The sequence below is a fragment of the Drosophila persimilis genome, unplaced genomic scaffold (assembly GCF_003286085.1).
Source record: "Drosophila persimilis strain 14011-0111.01,24,50 unplaced genomic scaffold, DperRS2 tig00000676-arrow-arrow-pilon, whole genome shotgun sequence".
Taxonomy (NCBI): domain Eukaryota; kingdom Metazoa; phylum Arthropoda; class Insecta; order Diptera; family Drosophilidae; genus Drosophila; species Drosophila persimilis.
In genome coordinates this window covers 516720-538686 of record NW_020825332.1, presented here as the reverse complement: position 1 = coordinate 538686, position 21967 = coordinate 516720, and the positions used below count along the sequence as shown (strand labels likewise).

At 49.3% G+C, this 21967-nt stretch overlaps 4 protein-coding genes across 5 annotated transcripts; 2 read left to right on the top strand and 2 right to left on the bottom strand.

The window, feature by feature from the left end:
- Positions 1-91: 91 nt before the first annotated feature.
- Positions 92-1155, top strand: LOC6599841 (eukaryotic translation initiation factor 4E1). The gene is made up of 3 exons (XM_026991527.1): positions 92-558; positions 633-820; positions 893-1155. Exons 1-3 carry the CDS (start codon positions 224-226, stop codon positions 1051-1053), a joined length of 684 nt encoding a protein of 227 aa, XP_026847328.1. The 5' UTR covers positions 92-223; the 3' UTR covers positions 1054-1155.
- LOC6599842 (protein ECT2) lies at positions 1149-17434 on the bottom strand. Of its 2 annotated transcripts, XM_026991525.1 has the most exons (12): positions 16830-17434; positions 12031-12244; positions 7491-7626; positions 7309-7415; positions 6998-7247; positions 6749-6818; positions 5256-6628; positions 3788-3919; positions 3361-3720; positions 2235-3287; positions 1985-2140; positions 1149-1905 (listed from the first exon to the last, which is right to left on the bottom strand). In XM_026991525.1, the coding sequence occupies exons 1-12, from the start codon at positions 16858-16860 to the stop codon at positions 1762-1764; spliced, it is 4026 nt and encodes a 1341-aa protein (XP_026847326.1). In that variant the 5' UTR covers positions 16861-17434; the 3' UTR covers positions 1149-1761. The 2 variants fall into 2 exon arrangements, with proteins under 2 accessions (XP_026847326.1, XP_026847327.1); XM_026991526.1 differs by lacking the exons at positions 5256-6628; positions 6749-6818; positions 16830-17434 and adding an exon at positions 15223-15400.
- A 992-nt stretch (positions 17435-18426) lies between these two features.
- LOC6599843 lies at positions 18427-19832 on the top strand. The gene has a single exon (XM_026991477.1). It carries the CDS (start codon positions 18634-18636, stop codon positions 19723-19725), a length of 1092 nt encoding a protein of 363 aa, XP_026847278.1. The 5' UTR covers positions 18427-18633; the 3' UTR covers positions 19726-19832.
- Positions 19742-21164, bottom strand: LOC6599844 (transmembrane protein 43 homolog). The gene is made up of 3 exons (XM_002024957.2): positions 20799-21164; positions 20139-20731; positions 19742-20080 (listed from the first exon to the last, which is right to left on the bottom strand). Exons 1-3 carry the CDS (start codon positions 21122-21124, stop codon positions 19869-19871), a joined length of 1131 nt encoding a protein of 376 aa, XP_002024993.1. The 5' UTR covers positions 21125-21164; the 3' UTR covers positions 19742-19868.
- Between the last annotated feature and the right edge of the window lie 803 nt (positions 21165-21967).

The following is a 21967-nucleotide window of genomic DNA, read 5'->3' as shown; positions in this document are numbered from 1 at the left end:
TTTGCGTAGAACAGTAGTCCGTGACTCTGGCGTCAGTCGTCAGTCGATGTTTGTGCGTGAAAGTGGATTGAAGTACGTTTCAGTCTACTGTTAGATATATATCCCATTTCGAAGCATTGGTGTTTTTATTTAGTTCCCAGAAATTCGTTCGCTCGACACTCGATAAAAAGTTTTGGTTTTCGGTTTTTGTTTGGAATTCGGTTGTGTTTTTGCCAAGAATACGATGGCCAGTGCTCAAGGAAAAGGCGGAGTGGAGGAGAACCCCAAGAAGGAGCAGAAGCAGCAGGATAAGCCGAAGGAGCAGACCAACGGTGAGAAGGAAAAGGACACCACCAATGGGCCGGCGGCAGCATGCCCGCGACACAGCCGCCATCCGCTGGAGAACGTGTGGACCCTGTGGTACTTGGAGAACGATCGCAGCAAGCACTGGAAGGACATGCTCACCGAAGTCGCGAAGATCGACAGCGTGGAGACCTTCTGGAGCCTGTACTACACCATCCGGCCGCCATCGGAGCTGAAGGTCGGATGCGACTACTCCATGTTCAAGCTGGGCATCAAGTAGGACAACCATCCTTCATCCTCCACCCTCCATTGCTTTTCTTCATCTAAACGACTTTTCTCCCTCTCCCAAGACCCATGTGGGAGGACGAAGCCAACAGCAAGGGCGGCCGCTGGCTGATCAGCGTCAACAAGAACTCCAAGGCCGAACTGGATCGCCTCTGGCTGGAGATACTCCTCATGATGACGGCGCGCATCTTCGAGAACTCCGAGGAGATCTGCGGGGCAGTGATCAATATTCGATCCAAGAACAATAAGATCTGTAAGTGCCCGAAATGGGATTCGTATCCAGACACAAAACACCCCCTAATGCCCGCTGCCGCTACTCCTTTAGCCGTTTGGACTGCCAACGGGAGCAACGAAGCAGCCATTCTGGAGATTGGCCAGAAGCTGAAGCTGTTCCTCCGCCTGCAGTCGAACAATCTGCAGTACCAGCTGCACTCGGACGCCATGTGCAAGTCCAATTCGAGCGTCAAGTCGATCTACACCGTCTAAGAGAAGACGACACTCAGATATCTTTCGATGTAAGGGCCAAAATTGTTAGCGAGACTTAAGTATTACAAATTAAACGAAGAAATGCCAGACAATTGTTTAAAATTAATCTTGTTTAATTATGAAAATTAATATTTTTTTGTAAAATTTACTCAGTAAACATTCACAGCGTGTTGCAGTGTGTGTTGCAGTGTGTCGTGTGGCAATCAAAGCCGACCGATCGGTCGATCAATGGATGGGAAATCGGATCTCGATCTCCAGACACTACTCTACGATTGTGTGGTGACACGGACACGATTACGGGTTACGGGTTACGGGTTTACATATACGCATCTCTCTCTTTCTCGACAGAGAGAGAGGGAGGGATAACTATTTACAGTTGGATCATACAATCGGTCATAATCATATTCGATATTCGATATTCGATGGTCGATATTCGATGGTCGACGGTGTGCGGCGGCAAACGCTTCAACATTTGCCATCTGCTGCTCATCGACAAGCGACAAACTTAACGATACATTTGTTCTACGATCTAAACAATTAATACGAAAAAAAAAAAATGTTTAAAAAATACAATTAATTTCTGCTTCTGTTTCCGTTTCTGATGTGTTCTGTGTTGTTGTCTGTGAGATTACGAATTCGAAGATGCCTCGAGTTGTGCGGCATGGAATTGGGAGAGATATTGGGAGGCGATCCGAATCGATCCCGACTCTAAATGCGGCCCACGCTGACGCCCACGCCGGCCTTGCTCTTGCGCGTGGGCTGCACAGACATTGGGGGCACCACCAGCGTTTCCGACTGCGTCGATGGGGAGCTGCTTCTCATGCTGGAGCAATCGTCTTCGTCGGCCACTTCCTGTGAATGAAAGATCAACACAAAGGGAATGAGAACACCCTTAGCGGTGGAGGGGGGATCGATCGATCGCTTTGCTTACGTTAATATTTCTGCAGCTGTTTGCTGCCAAACGCATCTGGGCCAGCTGGGAGGAGGGCGTCAAGGAGTTTGTGCTGCCAAAGGGCGAGGTCATCATGGTGGAAACGGCTCGTTTCAGCTTGTTTGGGGTCTTGTTGAAGGAGAAGGCGCGACCCACCTAAAACAGCAGACAGGCAGAGAGAAGGAGAGAGAGAGCGCATCAGTAGGTGTATTTCCAGAGAGAGAGAGAGAGAAAGGGGGGGAAAACCCACCTTCAGGCGCGTCTTGGCTGCCAGCTTGAAGGCCTTGCTCAGCGTGCTGACATTCACATCGCTGATGTCCACGTCCAGCTCCTGGGAGGAGTGGCAGAGCAGCAGCTTGTCCGCGTCCGTGCGGCACATGTGGGCGGCTATCTGGTTGCAGAGCTTCTTCATGTAGCTGATCTTGTCCGTCTCCTCGTCGTTGATGGTGAACGTGTAGAGCTTCTCCTTCTCGCCGCGCAGCAGCAGGCCGAAGGCGCGCGGGCTGTCCGAGATGTCGATCACGAAGCGGATCGTGTTGAGGGATATCAGCTTGAGGTGCTTGTGCGGCTTGCCGGTGCTCGGGGACTTGACGGTGTTGAAGCCGCGCGAGCGTCGCTTGCACAGCTCGATGGAATCGGAGAAGAGGTACAGCAGAAGGCTGTCCCCCCGCCCGCTCAACGAGTCGGAGAGCTCGTTCACCTCGCACTTGGCGATGAAGCTGCGGTTGGAGCTGACGAGGTGCGCCGGACAACCATCGATATCGTTGAATATATCGAAGATGGCCATGCGCGACTCAGTGCGCCGCTTGTCCTCGTTGATGTGCAGCGTCACCTGCTTGATGGCCTTCAGGGCCTCCTCCAGTCTCTCGTGGTCCGCATTGCTGCTGCCCGTGTGCTTCAGGATGTCCTTGAGCAGCAGACTAATGCTGGGCAGGCGCTGCACGGGCCTGATCATCAGGTCCTGCAGGCTCTGGCGGCCGCACTCGGGCTTCGTCTGGTTGATCTTGAGGAACGCATGGAAGCGGGGGTACTCGCGGTCGCAGTACTGCAGCTGCTCCTTCATCTGCTCGTAAAAGTTCACGTACGGCGGATACGCCTTGATCAGCTCCTCCTGGTGCCCGATGATGATGTCCCCGATGAGGCAGTCCTCCCGCCAGTTGGCATGCAGCTTCCGCAGGTGCTCCAGCATGCTCTGGTGCACCTCGTGGATGGGCAGAAAGTTGCCAAACACCGATTTGATCTCCGACTTGTTCAGCAGCGGATCATTCGTCTCCGCCAGTTCCTCCAGTTTGTTCTTAAAGAGCTGCACAAAAGGGCAAACAGCCAAGAGATTAGACCTCGAAGGGGAATATGGATGGGATCTAGGGGGCACCTACATTCAAAATGGTATCCAGTATGCCGACATAGTTGGATTCTGTGGTGAAGAAGTCCATGAAGTGGTTGAAGCGCATGGATCTCTTCACGGGCGTGCCATCGATGGGCTCCGGCTCGGAGTGCAGCAGCAGCTTGTCGTCGCTGTCCAGCAGTTTGTCCGGACTCGTGGTGCAGTCGAACAGGCTGTTGGAGACGGACAGGAGGCCGGCATCCGACACAGAGGAGCGTCGCTTGCCCGAGCCCAGCGGCGTGCCCTCCAGCTGGATGCGCTGCGACAAACGCTTGCGTTTCCTCTTGTTAAAGCTGACGGGCAGCGAGTCCCGACGGTCCGTGTTCGGGGTATTCGTAATGCTATCCAGATACTGGCCGAGAAAGTGTCAATGACAAGTGAACAAAGTAGGGAACAGTGACAAAGCTAAGGATACTTACGTCTCCGAACAGATAGTCCATCTCGTTGGCATAGCCATTCTGTATGGTATACCAGAACCAGTCTGATTTCAGGATGTGTGTGTTATTGCTCTTGGTGTCGGGCTTCGCGACGGTCGTGTGCTCGTCCACCACCTGAACGGACGATGGAATCGATTTAATTAGTTTCCGAGCGATCCATTGATCACAATTTATTCGCGAGGATTGAAAGGGGGAATGCAGACAGAAAAAATGTTTTGTTTTGCTCTGCCTCGAGGCAATTTTTAATTATACGCAAAGTCTCAATCAAGCAGTCAATCTATACACTCGATAGACATAGATATATATAGATGGATGGATGGATGGATGGATGGATAGATGGATAGATGGATAGATGGATGGATGGTTGGGTGGTTGGGTGGTTGGGTAGTTGGGATAGCAGAGCAGCACAGCAGCAGCACAATAAATTTTCTGTTTCTCGAATTGAAAAATGCAAAAAAGGACAAACAAAACATTTTTAGTGCACATTTTTCTTGGGGCAAACAAAAAGAAACTTTGAAACGGCAAATGGAATGGCAGGGCATGGCATGGTGATGGGGCGGGGAGGGGTAAAGGTGCAGAACATAAATGCAAATTGTTTATCCATCGAGAGAGAGAGGGCGAGGGAGAGGTAGAGGTAGAGGTAGGGGGTGGAGAAACATTTGTGCAAATATTCGGGTAAATGAAGCAAAAACAATAATAATATTCACCTAAATGGAAACGAAATGAATTTGTTGGGCACCCCGGACCCCGCGTTTCCCGTTCCCATTCCATTCTATTATTTATCTACTTTTTTTGGCTGCTGGTGGTGGCATTTCTTTTTTTTTAACATTTATTCAAGCTGAACGAGGAATTTCTGTGTCTGTCTGTGGATCTGGATCTGTATCTGTCTCGGTTTTTGTTTGTTTTCTTAAACAAATGGCTACTTGAAGTATTTATTGTGCCGCTCTATTGTGTGATTCTGTGCGCTGGCTATGCAGGTGGAAGTGGAGGAGGAAGTGGGGCTGGAGGTGGAGCTGGAGGTAGTAGTAGACACCAAAAGAAACCATAAATAAATTATTTACAGAAACTACAGACACCGCACCAAATTATAGGTTCAGACTTAAGCTACACATTCATTAACCATTAAATAACAATTAACAATTTCTTATTTAGGAGTGGGGGATGGGAGGGGAATGGATATAGGGTATGGGGATTGGGGGGCAACTGAAAAAATGCTCCAAAAAAAGTCAAATAAATGTAATGGAATGGAATGGATTACAAATGACATAAAACCTTAATATTTATAGGCGATATACAAAAAAAAAAAAAAACACACTTGGATCCCTAAGAGGAGTGAGGAGTGAGGAGTGATTCCCTGTCCCTAGATATCCTTTGCCGTTTCAAAGACTTGTTCCTCCCATCGAAAGCATATAGATAGAAATATTTGGGAGGAGGAGAACATATAAAATACCATTTGCATGGGCTCGCTTGCCGACCCTTCGGGGGAATCTTCTTCTTTAATATCTTGAACCGCGCTATGCCCAGCAGCAGCAGCAGCATCAGGAGCAGCAGCAGCAGACGACGATGATGATGCGTTGACGACGACTGCAGCAGCACAGAAAGCCATGATCGATGACGATGTCGTTTTCGATGTCGGTGTGTATGAGGTGTCGTTGGTATCGCAGCTGGCCTTTGCAGTGGAATTGAGGGGGAGCTGGGGACTGGGACTGGGGGAGGGGGAAGGAGCGTTAGTGAAGGCCAAGGCAGACACGACACCGGAGACGGGGCCGAAGAGGCGCTTGGAGTTCTTCGGCGTGGCAGAGGATCGTTGCTTGGGTGCCTTCGGAGTCTTGAAGCCGCTGTCCATGGGCTGCGGCGGCGCGTAGGAGCACTCGGGAGTGCCTTCACGATCGCGATCGCGTTCCTTTTCGGCGCGTCGAGTGCTGCTTCGTGTGATGCGGCTGCAGATGTTGCGGAGCCCCTTCACGGGCCGCTTGATCGATTCGTTCAGCGAGGCCATCGAGCAGAAGGAGTCGTCGGCCACCTCGCTGCCCAGAATGTTGTAGGCATCGACCCCCGCAATCGAGCTGCGCCGCGGCCGCAGCACATTCTTGAGCGGCTCGGCCACGAAGCTCACGGAGCGACGGAGGGTGCGCGAGATGGAGCCGTGGCGGGTCAGCTTGGGCTTCTTGGTGCTCGCCGGCAGGACGTACGAGTCCACCGAAATCAGGGACAGGTTGTCGATGCTGTCGCGCTTTCGCTTGAGATCATTCTCAGTGGCTGGCTCCGCCACCGGCTCCACCTCCGCGAACAGATCGTCCGTCTCCATGTCACACTCGTCGATGGCCTTCAGGATGGGCGATATGTTGGGCGTGTCGCTCTGAAAGTCCAACGCCATCGCCATTCCCATCGTCGCCTCTTTGGTCTTCATTTCAGGGGAACTACTGATGGGCGTCTTAATGGGCGTGGCCGTGGTGAGGCTGATGCGCGGCTTGCTCGTCTTCGGAGTGCTGGCCTGGACATCCTCAGGGTCCGGCTGCGGCTGCGGCTGCGGCTGCGGCTCTTCGTCCTCGTCGGACTCTGGCAGCTGATCGTCGCCAGCATTGTGCAGGACAGGTGCCGTCTCCACGAAGAGACGCTCGTCGAAGAAGATGTCCTCCTCGTCGTCGTCCTCTTTGGGCTGCCGCTCGTTCTCCTTCTCCTCGAGCGCCTGCTCCAGGGCCCGCGCCATGCGTCCTCCGACTCCTCCTGCACTATCGATCTCCGCCTCATCCATGGGTTCGTCTTCGTTTGCCGCCCCGCCTGCTGCCCGCGCGCTGCCTAGCGACGTTGTGGGTGTCTGGAGGGAGCGTGGCTCCCCGCCGACGCTTGTTGTGGGAGTGGTGGGTAGTGGTTGTGGTTGTGGTTGTGGATGTGGTTGTGGTTGAGGGTTAGTTAGTGAGCCTAAGCCTGTGCTTGTGCTTGTGCTTGTGCTTGGGTTAGTATCAGTGCTAGAGCTAGTGCTTGTAAGTACAGCGCCCGTATTGGGCATCACCTGGAAGACAGACACGTGGAGTTTATGGCTAGTTGATGTTTGTGGCTAAGAGGGGGGCATTCCAAAGGAGAACAAGAGACCCAAAATGACACTACGGCATGCATTCTACGTTCTGGGAGGGGGGCGGGAGATGGAGCTACGGGAGGGGGGATGCGTTCGGATTGGATGGATTCACTCACAACATGCGAGCACTCGGGATCGTCCAGGTCGGCACAGACGCCGCCGTTTTCCAGCAGCACGTCGACCATGTGCTGGTGCTCCTCGGCGGGGAAGCCAAAGAAGCAGACCTTCTGGCCCTCGAACGCCTTCAGGCGGTGGTTCTTGGTGAAGCCGTCCTGCGTGGCCTCGAACTGCACGTTGTCGCGGTCCGTCCAGGCAGCGTACACCCAGTCGGGTCGAACGACACTCAAACGGAAGGTCTTGGCGTATCTAACGAGAGACGGACGATTAGAGAGTGACAGGGGAATGGAATCAAGGCCGCTCTACTCACTGGTACTTGGCGCCGCCGCTGTGACTGCAAATCAAATGCGTTGTCTTGGGGTTCATGTCCTTCTTGATGCAGCCGCCCATGGAGTGGATGAGGTGCACCAGTTTCGTCTGCAAAGGGAGGAAGAGGAGGATAATCTAATTGAAGGATCCTCCGGGGAGAGAGAGAGGGAGAGTTCCACTCACCAGCTCATCCTTCTTGCGTATGCCCGTGAAGCAAGTGACGACGCCGCGCATCGCGTAGTTGTAAATGGGCCGCGAGTTGTGGCCCAGCGTCTGCTTCATCTCTGCCGCGTACTTCAAAGCGGGCGGGCCCAGAATGCTGCAAAAGATAGACAGAAGCAGATACAGATACAGATGCAGATGCAGATGCAGATACAGATGCAGGGGATCCCGAGAGACAATTAAAATTAAATATTTATGTGGCACACTTTTGAGTTATGCAAGGCAATCTGTTTGTGGCGGCTGCAATGCTTTTATGCCCGCACTGACCTTGCCGCAGCCGTGATTCGATTGCGAATCGGTTGGGTATCGGCTATTACCGATAGCGATAGCGATAGCGGAGATCGATCCCTTTGGCGGCAACCTCTGAGGCGCAACTGAGGCGAGAAATTGATTTCAATTTGTGTGGCGCTGCGATGCGAGAGATATTATTGAACTTTGACTCGGATGGATGCCCATTGCCCCAACGCCCTCTGGCTTTTTCCAGTGTTTATCCGACGGCCAGCCGCAGCCAATCCTCGGCCTCGGCCTCGGCCTCGGCCTCCCTTCTTCGTCCGGCAGAAGCCGGAAGTTTTTATAAACAAATCAATCGGAATGGAACGGAAGTGCAGTTGCAGCCTGCCGCCTGCCGCATGCCGCATGCAGCCGCCACTCAAGCATTGTTCCCATCTCGTTGCCCATTTTTGTGGGCGTACGAGGCGTATGATGCACGATCTGTGATGCACGATCTGTGATGTGTGATGCGGCGTTTATTTATGATACATTTTTGAAGCATGCTCCTCTGCCCCTTAGAGGAGTAATTTAATTTACGAGTATCCCCCCAATCCCCCTCCCCCATTCCCCCATCACGGGTGGGCGGAATTGCAAAAACAATCTGCGGTACACCCGAAAATTGAGTAATCCCGAGGGTGGGGGGTGGGGGAATTCCTGTTAATTTATTTGTGGAAAATTTGAGGGATACTCTGGAAAGGCAGATGGAAGCATTTGGAGGTTCCACGGGGTTCCGATCTCCCCAGAATTGTTCCACATTCACATGCCTCTAAAGGAAAGGCGTTTCACTTGCAACACACACACACACACACGCACACACGCACACATTTACACTTGATCTTGGACTTTTCTCGTGTTGCACTTCCTGTTGGCTTTCACTCATTTGCCACATATCATCTTACAGATTTACACTTTGCCACACAGCCACAGCATGCCACAGCATGCCACAGCATGCCACAGCATTTCCACAGCATTTCCTTACCAACAAAGGAAGATTTCCATATGCACAAATATTTGTCACTGCCAGACGAAAGAATCTGTGTATCTGCGAGATTCTATTCTGTTTTGCTGCTTTCTGTTGTCACTTGTTCTGTTGTATCTTGTATCTTGTATCTGTGATTCAGCCCGGGAATGTGTGTATAGGTCGTGCCTGATTCTGGCCGTATCCGAGCGGAGCAACTAAACAAACACAACTGCTGCGGCGACTGGCACCCGTTGCTGGGTATTGAATGATTGAATAAACGATGGGGACGGGACGATGGAGACAGCAGCCCCACAGCCGCAGCGGCAGAGAGCGAGCGTATGGAAAATGGAAATAGAAAATGCCTTGTCCACCCGCTGCTCCTCCTCCTCCGCCTCCTCCTCCTTGTTGCCACTTAATATGTGAAGCATTCTCACAATGAGAGATAGATCTCTCACAGAGAGAGAGGGAGGTGACAAATCCACAAAGAAAGCTAAAGCCAAGACAGACACAAGTTGGAATCTCCCCAGAGAGAGAGAGAGAGAGAGAGAGAGAGAGAGAGGGAGAGACGTATTTTTCACAAAATTCCAAAGAACAATTAAATAATTTTCAAAAGTCGACTCAAGGAAAACCCAGGAAAATTCTCTTGTGCTTAGTCAAAGCATAAAAATGCGCATCGCACGCGCCAACAATGGAGCGGCAGAGGGCCTCCTTCGGATCGCAATGGATTGGCCTCCACAATGGAGGAGGGGGTCGAGGGGGCTGGGGGCAGTTCTAGGGGGCAGATTGATGGATGTGGCAAAGGCAAAGGCAAAGGCAAAGGGGCACTCTTGGGGCACATTGTAAAGTGCGCCGATCTTTGGCTGCTGCTCTGCCCCGACACTCCGACACCCCGACACTCGGAGGGGCACTCGAACTTTGCGAGGGTCAAAACTATAGAACAGTCAATGACATGTCGTTGGCGGACTCGCACTCCTCAGTCGTCCCCATTCCCATTCTGCGTTCTGCCTCAATTAATCTGCCATATACATATATCGAAACTTATAAATTATATTATATATACAAAACGTACAATACGTATTCGTATTCGTATTCGCATTCGTATTCGCATTCGTATTTCATATAAAATGAGTTAATAAAACTGTGCGTACATTTTTCTTGATTTTCTTTGGATTTTCTTTGGGGTTTTTTTTTTTGTGGTACGGCAGGAATTTCCGTTGCTGCTTTCCACACCACTCTCCTCCGTACGATTTGACATCGTTCGTTTGCATTTTTATAGAATCTTGGCGCCAAGAGATTGCTGCAATGCCAGCACCAGGGGGGCTCCTCCGCCGCTGGCCCTCCCAGGAGAAGACCAAATAAAAAATAAATAAATGCCCAACAGCAAAATATAAAAACAAACGACGATTCATTTTCGATTTCTGTAGAAATACGCAAAGTTCTTCATCCGAAAGTGTCATTTATTTATAATTTATAAGATGTATTTGTATTTGTATTTGTATTTGTTTTCACAAGTTAATGTTTTTATTCGATGCCAAAATAGGCAACGACTTCCCCCATGAATGGATGAATGGATCATCGAAATGGGGGATTTGCCAGCGAATTCCTCAATGATTCAGATACTCAGATGCTATATACAGAGGGATACTCTGTCTCTCTTGTGTGTGGCATCATTTTTGGGCGGAGGTTAAGTGGCCGTTAAGTGCTTTTCTGGGTTTTTCGCGCTTTTCCTGGGAATTCCTCATTAAAAACTGTTCGATTCGATTCGATTCGAATTTCCCCTGCCCCTGCCCCGAATCGCTTAATCGTGGAATTGTGCAATGACAATGATCAATAGACAGTTTTCCATTCTCATGACAAAATCAAACAAAAAATATTTGTTTACGAAAATAATTAGCAACTTTCTTGCCAATAAATTATCTGTTCTACGTTGTGTTCTAGTTTTAGTAAACAGAATTTAATTCCAACTGGAAATGTATTTTTCTTCTCTGAATTAGTATCAACAAAAATAAAACTTGTACAACTTTGGGAAGTGCCATAAAAAATACATTCGAATGCGAATGAGAGCATGAGAGCATGAGAAACAGAAACATAATTAGCAAAGAGCTGAAAGAAGAAGAAAGAAAAAACAGAAGAGCCGAAAGCCCGAACAAAGAAAATCAAATGTTGAATATTTGCAATAACAAAACGAACAGAACGGAACGGAATAGAATAGAACGGCGAAACATGAATGAAAATCTATGAAATAAATAATAATTCTTAATGGGGGAACGGTAAACGGGAACGGGGGGAAAGGGGAACGGGGAACGGAGAACGAGCGCTTCTTCCGCTTCTGCAGAATTCCCTTACGCTTACGGCGTTGCAAAAGTGTTGAGAACATGAAAAGGAAAAACAGACGCCCACCCACCCAACACACCACCTCATCTTCCTGTGCCACCCATACCCATTCCCCTCCCCCTCCCTCTCTCTACCACCCTGAGTGTACGTACGTACGTACATAACAATTTCCACGCATTTGGTGACCTCCACGAAGCGAAAAATGCTCGTAAATAAATGTTGAACCAGAGCTAAAGAATCACCAAAAGTTATGTTTAATCACTAATGAACGAGAGAGCATGCCTGCCAGGGGGGAAAGGGTGCAGGGAGAGGGGTATTCCACCATTACTACGCAGCAGGCAAATTAATCAAGCGTGCAAAAAAAGAAGAAAACGAAAAAAAAAAAAAAACAAGAAGAACAGAGCAAACACAACAACAGCAAAAGAAAAAGAACCACAAATTTGCGCAAGTTTCAAATTTGACAATTTGTAGCCATAGAAACCACAACACAAGATCCAAAAGTCGACTATCGGATACGCTACTCGCTCCGCAGCTGCTCCATCAGGCGAGTAAATATGAGCAAGGCAGAGCACCGCATAGAGTTTGTGTAGAGTATGTGTACCGGTAAATGCATCGGAGTGTGGACTGAGTGTGGACTGCTGCTGTGCGTGGCGTATGACGCGCTGTCAATAATGGGTTCCACAGGAGGGAGAGAGAGAGAGAGAGAGAGAAGCAGCGGCAGCACGCGTGTGTCTCGATTTCAAATTCAATTTGTTGTCGCCGCCGATGATGGTTATGGAACTCTTTGGCTCTTTCGGGGAACACATGTGACAGATTTGTGTCTAATTTAAGCAGTACTGAGACTCTGACTCGGCCTGGCCTGTGGCTCTTGTTGTTGCTATTTTTGGGGACGGGGCTAATAATAGCCGCCACTGTGGACCAGTGACTAGTACTCACCATTCCTTCTGCTTGTGCAGCGCCTGAAAGTTGTCGCCCTCAAAGTCTCCCATCACGTAGAAGGTCCGCCATTCCTTGTCGTCGGCGGTGTCCAGACCAGAGTCGGATGTTATAACGGGCAGGCCGAAGCTCTCGGCTGCCAGCAGCGTGTCCGCGTCCTGGCCAACGTTGCCCACCAGGCAGATCCGTGTGGGCAGCGTTGTAATGAACATCTCTGTGGAGAGGGAAACGGATCAGAAATGGGAATAAGTGCATGTCGGGCATAAATCAAGCAAATCTATACACCACCAGCCCGGGCACAGGGTCTACGCAATGATACCCTGTAGGTGCTGCCTAGTATCTGTTATCTGTTGCATCCCTCAAATACTGATTCAAAAGTCTATTTTACACATTTCTTCGTCCATCTCGGAGCAGGCCCTCCCCCTTGGACCTGTCTTGTTTACAGGGTATTGGGAAAAGTTTTTGTTGTGATTTATGGCAAAATTTTGTGGATTTGTTTGTTTATGCAATTGAGTGAGTGCGGGACAGAGACACACAGACAATGAGAGATGAATGGATGGAGAGAGGCAGGGAGGGAGGAAGCAGGCAATTGTGCAAAATAAAACGAGGGGGAACGTTGTGAGTTGCTGCGGACACCGCAACTCTACGGTTATACCCGATACTAAGTCAGTATGGCTCTCCTCCGGCAGACGCCGCTAATATTTAACGACACGACAAAGAGTGCGTGCGAGAGAGACAGAAAATCAGTCTGAGCGTGACGTCGGGCGCTGCGTAGCCAGTGCAAATTGATTTGCTCCTTTTGGCTATGAAAATGATCTGATCTGATCCAGATTCAGCAACCTGATAGATATGGTTATTATCTATGATTCTGCGTTTTTAGTTTTCTCAAATCTGCAATATTGTGGATGCAACAGATTTTCGTCCTTTGTGGGGGCGGATGGGGGTGGGGCGAAATTCTGAGATATACGTTTTATAGTGACATCTTAAAGGAGTGTGTGTACCAAATTTGGTTACTCTAGCCTTAATAGTCTCTGAGATTTGTGGTTGCCTCAGATTTTCGTCCTTTGCGGGGGCGGAAGGGGGTGTGGCGAAATTTGGACAGGAAACGGTCAAGGTCCGATATCACAGGAGTGTGGATACCAAATTTGGTTGCTCTGGCTTTTATAGGTTCTGAGATCCTTGAACTCATATTTTGCAATTGGCAAAACCGACCATGAAACCTGTGTGTTAGAGTGAGACAGAGCGAGAAAGAGTGAAATTGTTTTCGTGATTCTGGCTGTAATAATTATACGATCTGGTTCAGATTTTGCACTCTAGAAGATATAGTCATCTTCTACGATTCTGCGTTTTTAGTTTTCTCGTATCGTCAAAATTGTGGATGCCACAGATTTTCGCCCTTTGTGGGGGCGGAAGTGGGCGGGGCAAAGTTTTGAAATATTTTTGGAGCAGTGACATATCACAGAAGTCTGGATCCAAAACATCGTTGCTCTAGCTCTTATAGTCTTTTAGCATTAGGCGCTGAAGGGGACGGACAGACGGACAGACGGACAGACGGACAGACGGACGGACGGACAGACGGACAGACAGACATGGCTCAATCGACTCGGCTATTGATGCTGATCAAGAATATATATACTTTATGGGGTCGGAAACGATTCCTTCTGGACGTTACACACATCCACTTTTACCACAAATCTAATATACCCCAATACTCATTTTGAGTATCGGGTATAACAAACAAAATAGAGATACGAAATAGAGAAGAAACAGAACAGAGCAGAACAGAACAGCAAAAACCAACACCAATATAATCCACACACATACACATGCACAGGGAAGAGGAAAGCGAAGAGCGGAGGGTGGAACGTAGGTGGAGAATGGCAATGTGGGCTGTGTTTTTGGGACAGAATCCTCAAGCAATGGGCTGTCGATCATTAGGAACGGAACCACAAATTGTGAGCTGTTGACATCAATTTTAATTGTGCCGAAGAATCCGAAGGAGAGGCAGCCCAGAACAGTGAGGGGGGGCGGGGTGGAGGAGGCAACTGCAAGCGGGCAGGGCTTTTAGCTCAGCCACCCACATAGGGACAGGCACGGGCACCCACCCAAGTGCAGAGAAGCAAAGTACAAGAGCACGATGGGGGCTCTAGAAAACGTTTTCAAGTGCAAATCATTTACCCCCAATCGACATGAGCGAGGAAAGTAAAGAGAAAGGGGGTGGGGGAGGGGGCAGGAGGCAGGGGCAGAGGCAGAGGCAGAGCCAGAGACGAGAGAAATGCGGCAGCTTTTGTGGCATTAATTTTATCCAGAATTGTGCAGCTGTAACCGATGCCAATTGTATCTGCATCTGCATCTGCACTTGTATCCGTATCTGTATCTGTGCACTGGCGAGACATTCGCCACTTGTGCAATTGAGGCAAAGTCCAGGAACTGCAGAAGATCCCCCAACCAAACCGAACAGGGGAGCGTGGTGGGAGTGGCAGTAGGAGTCTCTCCTGCTCTCTCTCTCTCTCTCTCTCTCTCTCTTGTGTTGTCGTTCTCCTACGTATCGGCGGAATCTCCAGATGGATTATAATTCCAGCAATGCAATGCATGCCCGAAAGCAGCAAACAGATGCACTTGCCACTCACCTAATGGTTGGGAGGGGTCGCGGAGGGGGGGATTTATGGACTAGGAACATTTCTCAAATACATGGAATGTCTGCAATCCATACAGAAATAACTTAGGAATGTCGAACCTTGAAGTTTGTACAACTTTAATCTTGATCGTATTTCATCAGGGGAATCGGAGAATATTCTGGGAATGCCAGATTCATTGGGAATTCCGAGAGAATAGTGCAACAGGGAGGAGGAGGCCGGGCAGGGGGGGGAGGGGGAGGGAACTGTCACAACAATTTAGAACAATTGTTTTACAGGCTTTGATTGCTAATGGTTTTTAAACACAGAAATGATGTTGCTCCCAGAAATGATTAATAACGATCACGAATTCTATGAATTGCAGTCGCGAGTGGTGCGTTTTCCATTTCCCCTGCAAATTTCCATGGAAATAGATCCGCGTTTTGGAGAATGTTTATTTTTTGTTCTCGGCTAAACTCTCAACCTCAACCCCGCTTAAGTGCTGACCCTCATTGATCCCTCCACAGTCCACCCCTGAGCCTGGCAGGGTTACACCCCCGGGCACTCGTAGATATACCTGTAAAACCCTCGTACACCTGACAGATGCCCTCCTGCCGGAGCTTTGTCTGTCTGCTGGGCTCCTGCTCGCCATATGTGAAGTACGAGGCAGCCTGCCGCTGGACCGTGACCAATTTCTTGCTGTTGCTTTTGCTGTGGCAGCCGAATGAGAGCCGCGTAACGGGCAAGTGCAACATGTTGCTTCTTCCACACCAGATCCTCAGGGATCAAGCACCGAACTGTAACTAAAGTCGAGGCAGAATCGTGAGACCTGCAGCAAGCTGTTTCGCACAGCCACAGGTGTTCGCGTCCACCAAGGGTCCAAGGGGAAAGGGAACGAAAGGGAAAGGGAAGGCACGGCAATGGAGGAATATCGCATGCAGAAACGGCCCTCACAGGTGGTGGTGCGGCAGCGCAGGATTCTCCCTTGCGATGGGAACCATTTTTCGCCATTTGGGAATTTCTTCGTTCTTCGTTCCGTTCTGCCTGAGCGGATTTCGCTGTTGTTTTCTGATCTCTTTGGCTGCCTGCCAGAAACCTGATGAAAAACTAATTGAGTGGCATTTGAAAAATGAAAAGCCAAGTGAAGACATGAGTGAAGAGGGCGGCGGATTGTGGGCGGCCGGCCTGGCCTGGCCCGGCCTGGTCTGTTCGTAGTCTTTTGTCAAACAGCAGAAAGAGACTCATCAAAGAAAAATCTTGTAATAAAATTACGTGTCCCGAAGAGGAGAAAGCCTTGACGTAGAGGCGAGCAGAGCAGAGAACCTAGAGACAGACGGCAGGCAGGCAGAGCAGACCTTCGAGGCATGTAAAAATGCCATTAACATTGAGGCAGACGACACGAACGACCCCTCTTCTCTGAATATCGGCATGTGCGCCTCTGTCAACATGTGTAATAGGTAGGACAGGGAGAGAGAGAGAGTGAGCGGAGGGGTGGAAAATCAAAGGACGAGCAGGCGCAACTGCACTACTCGCACACGCACACGCACTCGACCACAGGAAGAGGATCTCTCTAGCGACCCTCTACCTGAGGGAAGTAGGCAAGGCCAGTGGTGTCTGGCTTGCAGCTAAATCGTGAGCCGCAGAGGAAAGGAATGCTAATGCAGGGCGAAAAAAAGCTAAATGGCCAGCACTGATAGCAGGAACTGCCGCTATTCTGTTGTCGTTTCTTCCTCCTTTTCTTACGCCAGCCCTGCTTTGGGCGGTACGGAACGGTACGGTACAGTGCCGGCGGTGAGGGGCGCACCGCATTTTGCACACCCAAGAATTCTTCTTATGCGATAAATATTTTCTACACAGAAATAAATTCAGAAAATAAAAAGCTTAAGATTCCCTGACGCGCTGCCATGGGCTGTATTCTTTTTTTTAGTCAGTGAGTATGTACTTGTGCACATATACATACATACGTGTGTGGATGAGTGTTTATTTGCTGCCAGAGACATTTTTTATGAGGATCTTTTGGCCCCGACTGTGGTTTCACCCTCCCCCCCTGACTCCCCTACTCCACACCGTGCCTCTGGCGACATTGAAAATTGAAATATGCGTTTCGTTGTGGGCTGGGTCGAGGTGTGGGGGAGGCCAAGGAGGTGCTGGCTGGCCCTGCCCTGTCTCCCTCTCAGTACTCACCGCATTTCGATTGCTCCTCAATAGTTTCCATTTCGATAAAGACACTCACGCACACGAAAACGGAACACAGTCAAAAACAAACCCAAGGAGTTTTTCGGAATTATCTAGTTTGTGACCGTCAATTTTGTGAACTATTGAAGCCTGGCCCGCTCATGCATGCGTCGTCCATTGCCAGGGCATCGTTTTGTTTAATATCTTTCTTGTCAATTGCTCAATTAAAAAGCGGCGCGCAAAAGAACAAAGTGCGCGCACACACACACACAAATAAAACACACAGGAACAGCCGGCGAACGGGGACACGAACAGAGAGGCGGGAAAGGGGTGAGCGGCAGCGTCCGTCGCTTTATATTTACAATTAACACACTTGCACCTCGGAATTTGCTCAAATAATTGCAACAACTAAAAGATAAACCATTTAAGCGGCTTGCACTCTGCTAGGGTACGCGCCACGGCTGCGCGTCGAAATTAAAAATCAAAATTCAACGGCCAAGCACGTCCGGTTACTCGCACTTTTGTTTCCCAGCTGTGACTTGTGGGCTGTATATGAATCTTCCGATTACTGAAATAATTTGGAGAAACTATCTCGTTTACGTCGCACCCGTGAAAAAAAATAATATTTCTACTTTTCCAGCTGTCTAGACGACAATTTTAACAATTTTGACGAGGAAACATCGGACTTATCGATGAGGTATACGGTCTGACCCTCGGAAATATACCGAAACATACCACCTCATTTTCAAAATATACCGTAAATATACTGACGAGCTCAAGTTCTATTATACATATTCCTCGTTTTTAATATTCCGACGAATATTACTAGCTAAATAGAACATTTAGCCATGCCCACATAATTTTAGAACAAAGATGAATCAATTTTCTACACAATTGGTTAGTTTTTAGTTCTTGCTTTTATTGTATTTTGACTAAAACAAGGTTTAAACAAAATAGTTCAACAAAAAAAACAGTCGCAATGTTGCTGGTATTTAAAGACATGATGCGTGTATAGCCCTTTGTACACCCTATTTCGTTAATTTTATATGAAGATCAAACGTAATTTATTAAGACTTTTTCTCAAATTGATATTCTTTAGACATATTCAAGTACATAATTAGTATCTTGTATACATTTATGTCGATCCTGATACCTACTGAGCCTTGGAAGACAAACGTATTCATAGTTCTATAACATCCATTTCCCCCAGGGTATGTGTGCATGGAATTAGCAACATGTTTGTGCATGGAATGGGACTCATTGTTGCAATATCGAAACTGCGGCGAATCGGGTATTGCCTATATTTCAAGCTATATAGATTTGCACACTTAGCTTTATCCCATAGATAAATGTATTTTCTACAAGATTGCTTCTTTTAATTACCTTTATGTATTTTATTTTGACCAAAAAACGGTTTTCAAGTAAATGTTGCTGCAACTTTTGTGTATGGAATGCGCAACATTTGTGTGACCTGATGTTTAAACTGGCAATCGCAAGAATACGTCTGGCAGCACAATCAAACATATCGATACATCGATTGCAGGCGATTTTTTGACAGCGCTGCCACCCCGCAGACAACTTGTTGCTGTGACGTCACAACTAACACGGACACACCAACACACGCATGAATTCGGTCAATATGGCAAACAATCTGTCAAACCCACAATTACAACAACAACTGCGCATTGACAGTTCGTCAATAGGTCCATACATAATCCGTGCCCCCGAATTTTCTCGGCCCCTGCGAGGAAAGTGGCACTGAAATCGCGATCCAAACAAACGGCAAAAGCCCAGCCCGGTCCAGCCCCACGAAATGCTCCCCCAACCGCCGCCGCCCCACACCTTCAAAGTAATGTCGCGCCCCGACGAGTGCCGTCACTACCTTCGCGCATTTATCCACACATACCGCGACCTGCCCGTGCTCTGGGACACCTCCATGCGCGACTACACGAACCGGGAGAAGCGGGCGGAGGCGTACCTCCGGCTGGTGCCCATCTATCATTACCTCAAGCGGGACGCGACGGTCGAGGATGTGAAGAAGAAGATCAACACGCTGCGGACCAACTACCGCAAGGAGCTGAAGGTGATGGAGAGTGCCTTGCGTTCGGGCACTCATCACAGTCCCCGCTGCTGGACCTTCCAGGAGCTGGACTTCCTGCGCAACTCGGAGAAGTTCCTGGCCGTCAATCCGTTCTTCAAGAACGAGCCCTCCTTCCTATTCAGTGAGAACAGCAGCTGCTCGACGGCCTTCCTCGACCAGCACGGCAATCCCCAGCAGCATTATCCGACGCCGCGAGGAGCGGGCGGACAGACGCCAAACATCAATATTTCCGAAATGTTTCACAAATCGTTCGGGCATGCCCAGCGAGTGGACAGCCTCCCGCCACCGTCGCAGCCCCCGCCGGGCATCGGGCATTCCGACTACGGGCCAACGAAGCGGGCCAGACAGACGCCTCCGCTGAACAACGGCTCTGGAGGCGGATCTGCCAACACGGACGAGCTCAACATTGCCTGCGAGTACTTGGCCGGAACATATCCCGACGAGGAGTTGGAGTCCATAGCCCGCACATGGACGCATAAGCTTCGCCGTCTCCCACGCGAGCAGCGGCTCCTGGCCGAGCGCTTTATCAACGAGATTCTGTTCGAGGCCGAGTCCAACAATCTCCACCGCGGCTCCCTCCAGATCAACAATAGCTTCGAGCCGTATGTCCGCTATGACGAGGCCTCCGCGGGCCAGGAGGAGCAGGACAAGTCGCAGAGCCCCAGTGTCCACACGTCCACAGAGTCAAAGGCAATTGTCGCAGCAGAAGCAGCGGCGGTAGAGGCTGCCGCTGAAGCGGCCGCCGGCAGCGGGCTCCCGCTTCTGGACGAGCCAGGAGCCACGGTGGAGATTAGAGAGTTCTAGGGAATACCGACTAGCCTTAAGTGTTATTAAGTTTTTATTTTATTGATTGGACGTAAAACGTGAAACGTAAAACAAGGAATAAATAAACCTGTAAATAAGTAGCCAAAGGAACGAAGGAAACAAATCGGAAACCGGCAATCGAGTCAATCCAGGCGATGGTAGTCGACCAGGCTGCGGGTGAACCAGAGGTAGGGCGAGGCTCCGGCCAGGAAGAGGCAGGCCCCGATCAGAGGTCGATGCAGGATCCAGGCCACGGCCGCATTGATGAGCGCCAGCGAGAAGGCGATGACAAAGTTTCCGGTCATTGGGAACTGCGGATCGGGCGCCAGACAAATGAGTAGAGGAACACGCAGCACTGAAAGCACGGACACAAAATCTAGAGGAGGTAAATGGAAAAGCTGTTGGACACTCACGCAGCAATCGGAGTATCTTGGAGTTGCAGGTGACGCCAAAGAAAATGAGCAGCCAGCCAATGAAGCGCCGCCACCAGGTGTGCAGCACCTGGGTGCGAGATTCGAGCTTGAACACCTCGTGTACGGTCAAGGGCCCCGGATAGACCAGCAGCACGCGAACTCCGCGGGAGGTGACGTAGGGAACCAGCTTGTTGCCCTCCAGCTTGCCCACGACGCTGTACGTCTCCCCCTCCATGGCGGCGAAGCTGAAGAGGATGCGCAGGTCGCCCACCACCGGATTGAACACATCGTTGGTGTGATAGTAGAGGCCTAGGTGGAGCTTGATACTGCTGTCCTCTGGCCGAATGTCCGACGTCAGCTCCTGGTAGTCCTGGAACTTGTTCTTCAGCTCCGACCCAAGCTCGTATCTGCCAATGTACACGGCGTCGGCCACCTGCACGTTGCTCTCGATGGGGAAGTGTGTGGGATTGGTGTGGCCATGGCGATTGTAGAAGTTGCGCGAGTCCACGATCTTGTCCCGCCACTCCCTGGTGTAGTAGTAGGTGCGCGAGTCCGACTGCTCTGTTCCCACACTCTCGCCATAGTTGTGCTCGCTGCGGGTTATCGGAGGGGAGGGATAGTTTTTAATCCGCATTCGCATATCTTTGTTTCGTTACTCACATGGACTCCTCCACCCACTGATACATTTGCACGCGCCTCCGCAACTTGACGGCCATCAGCTGGATGTTGTAGTCGGGCTCGGTGAGCGGCTCCCCAACCAGAATGGGCCCCGAGATGTGCACGATGCGGTTCTCGAAGGTCTGGTCCTGCTCCTCCTCCGTGAACTGGATAGAGTAGATGTCGTCGTACGCTTCATCCAGAGCCATCATTGCGTGCACCGCACGGCCCTCATTCCAGTAGAGCACGACGGTGCCTGCTAGGAACAGGGCCAATCCGAAGATGGAGATGAGCCAGTGTGAGCGAAAGGTCTCGTTCAAGGTGGCCATCAAAATCCATGTGGGGGTTTGTTGTGTGTGAATTGTAAATAATACTTAAATTTCCATTAGACAGCTGATGCTGTCAATCAGTGTGGCCGCGGATTTAGCGATAAAATATACCGTCCGACCCTCAGAAATATACCGCCTCATTTTCAAAATATACCGTAAATATACTGACGAATTCAAGTTATATTTTACATATTCCTCGTTTTTGATATTCCGTCGAATATTACTAGCTATATAGAACATTTAGCCATGCCAACATAATTTTATACGATTGATGAATTAATTTTCTATATAACTGGTGTATTCTTAATACTTGCTTTTATTGCATTCTGCGTAAAAAGAGGTTTTAGGGAAATAGGTCAAACAATCTATAATTGAAAACCGCTTATACAAGTATTAACATAGCGGTTACAAACAAAAGTTTGAATATACCTTAGATTGGCCACACAAGAACTTAATTTTCTCCTTATGTTTGTGTGTGATGCTATTCGACTCAAAATATCAACATTGCAAGCCTTGCAATGAGCATTGACTGCATTTGTACTTCTGCAGAGCCATGTCTTTGTATTGGGTCTTTGTACTCCCACTCCTGTCTGTATTTTTGTTTAAAATCTTTGCTCATTATTTTGTATAGCTCTTGTTAATGGCGGGAGTTCCCTAGCTTCATGAGTCGAACAATTGATTGAATGGCGGCAAAAAATACAATTTAAATTTATTTACTATTTTCTGAATCGCATCGGTTTCTATTTACAGTAGTGGTACATATTTGTAGGGTGCGTTAATTTGGTTGGTATATAATATATATATTGTTATTATTAATATTTAAAAGATACTCCTCGAGTCGAG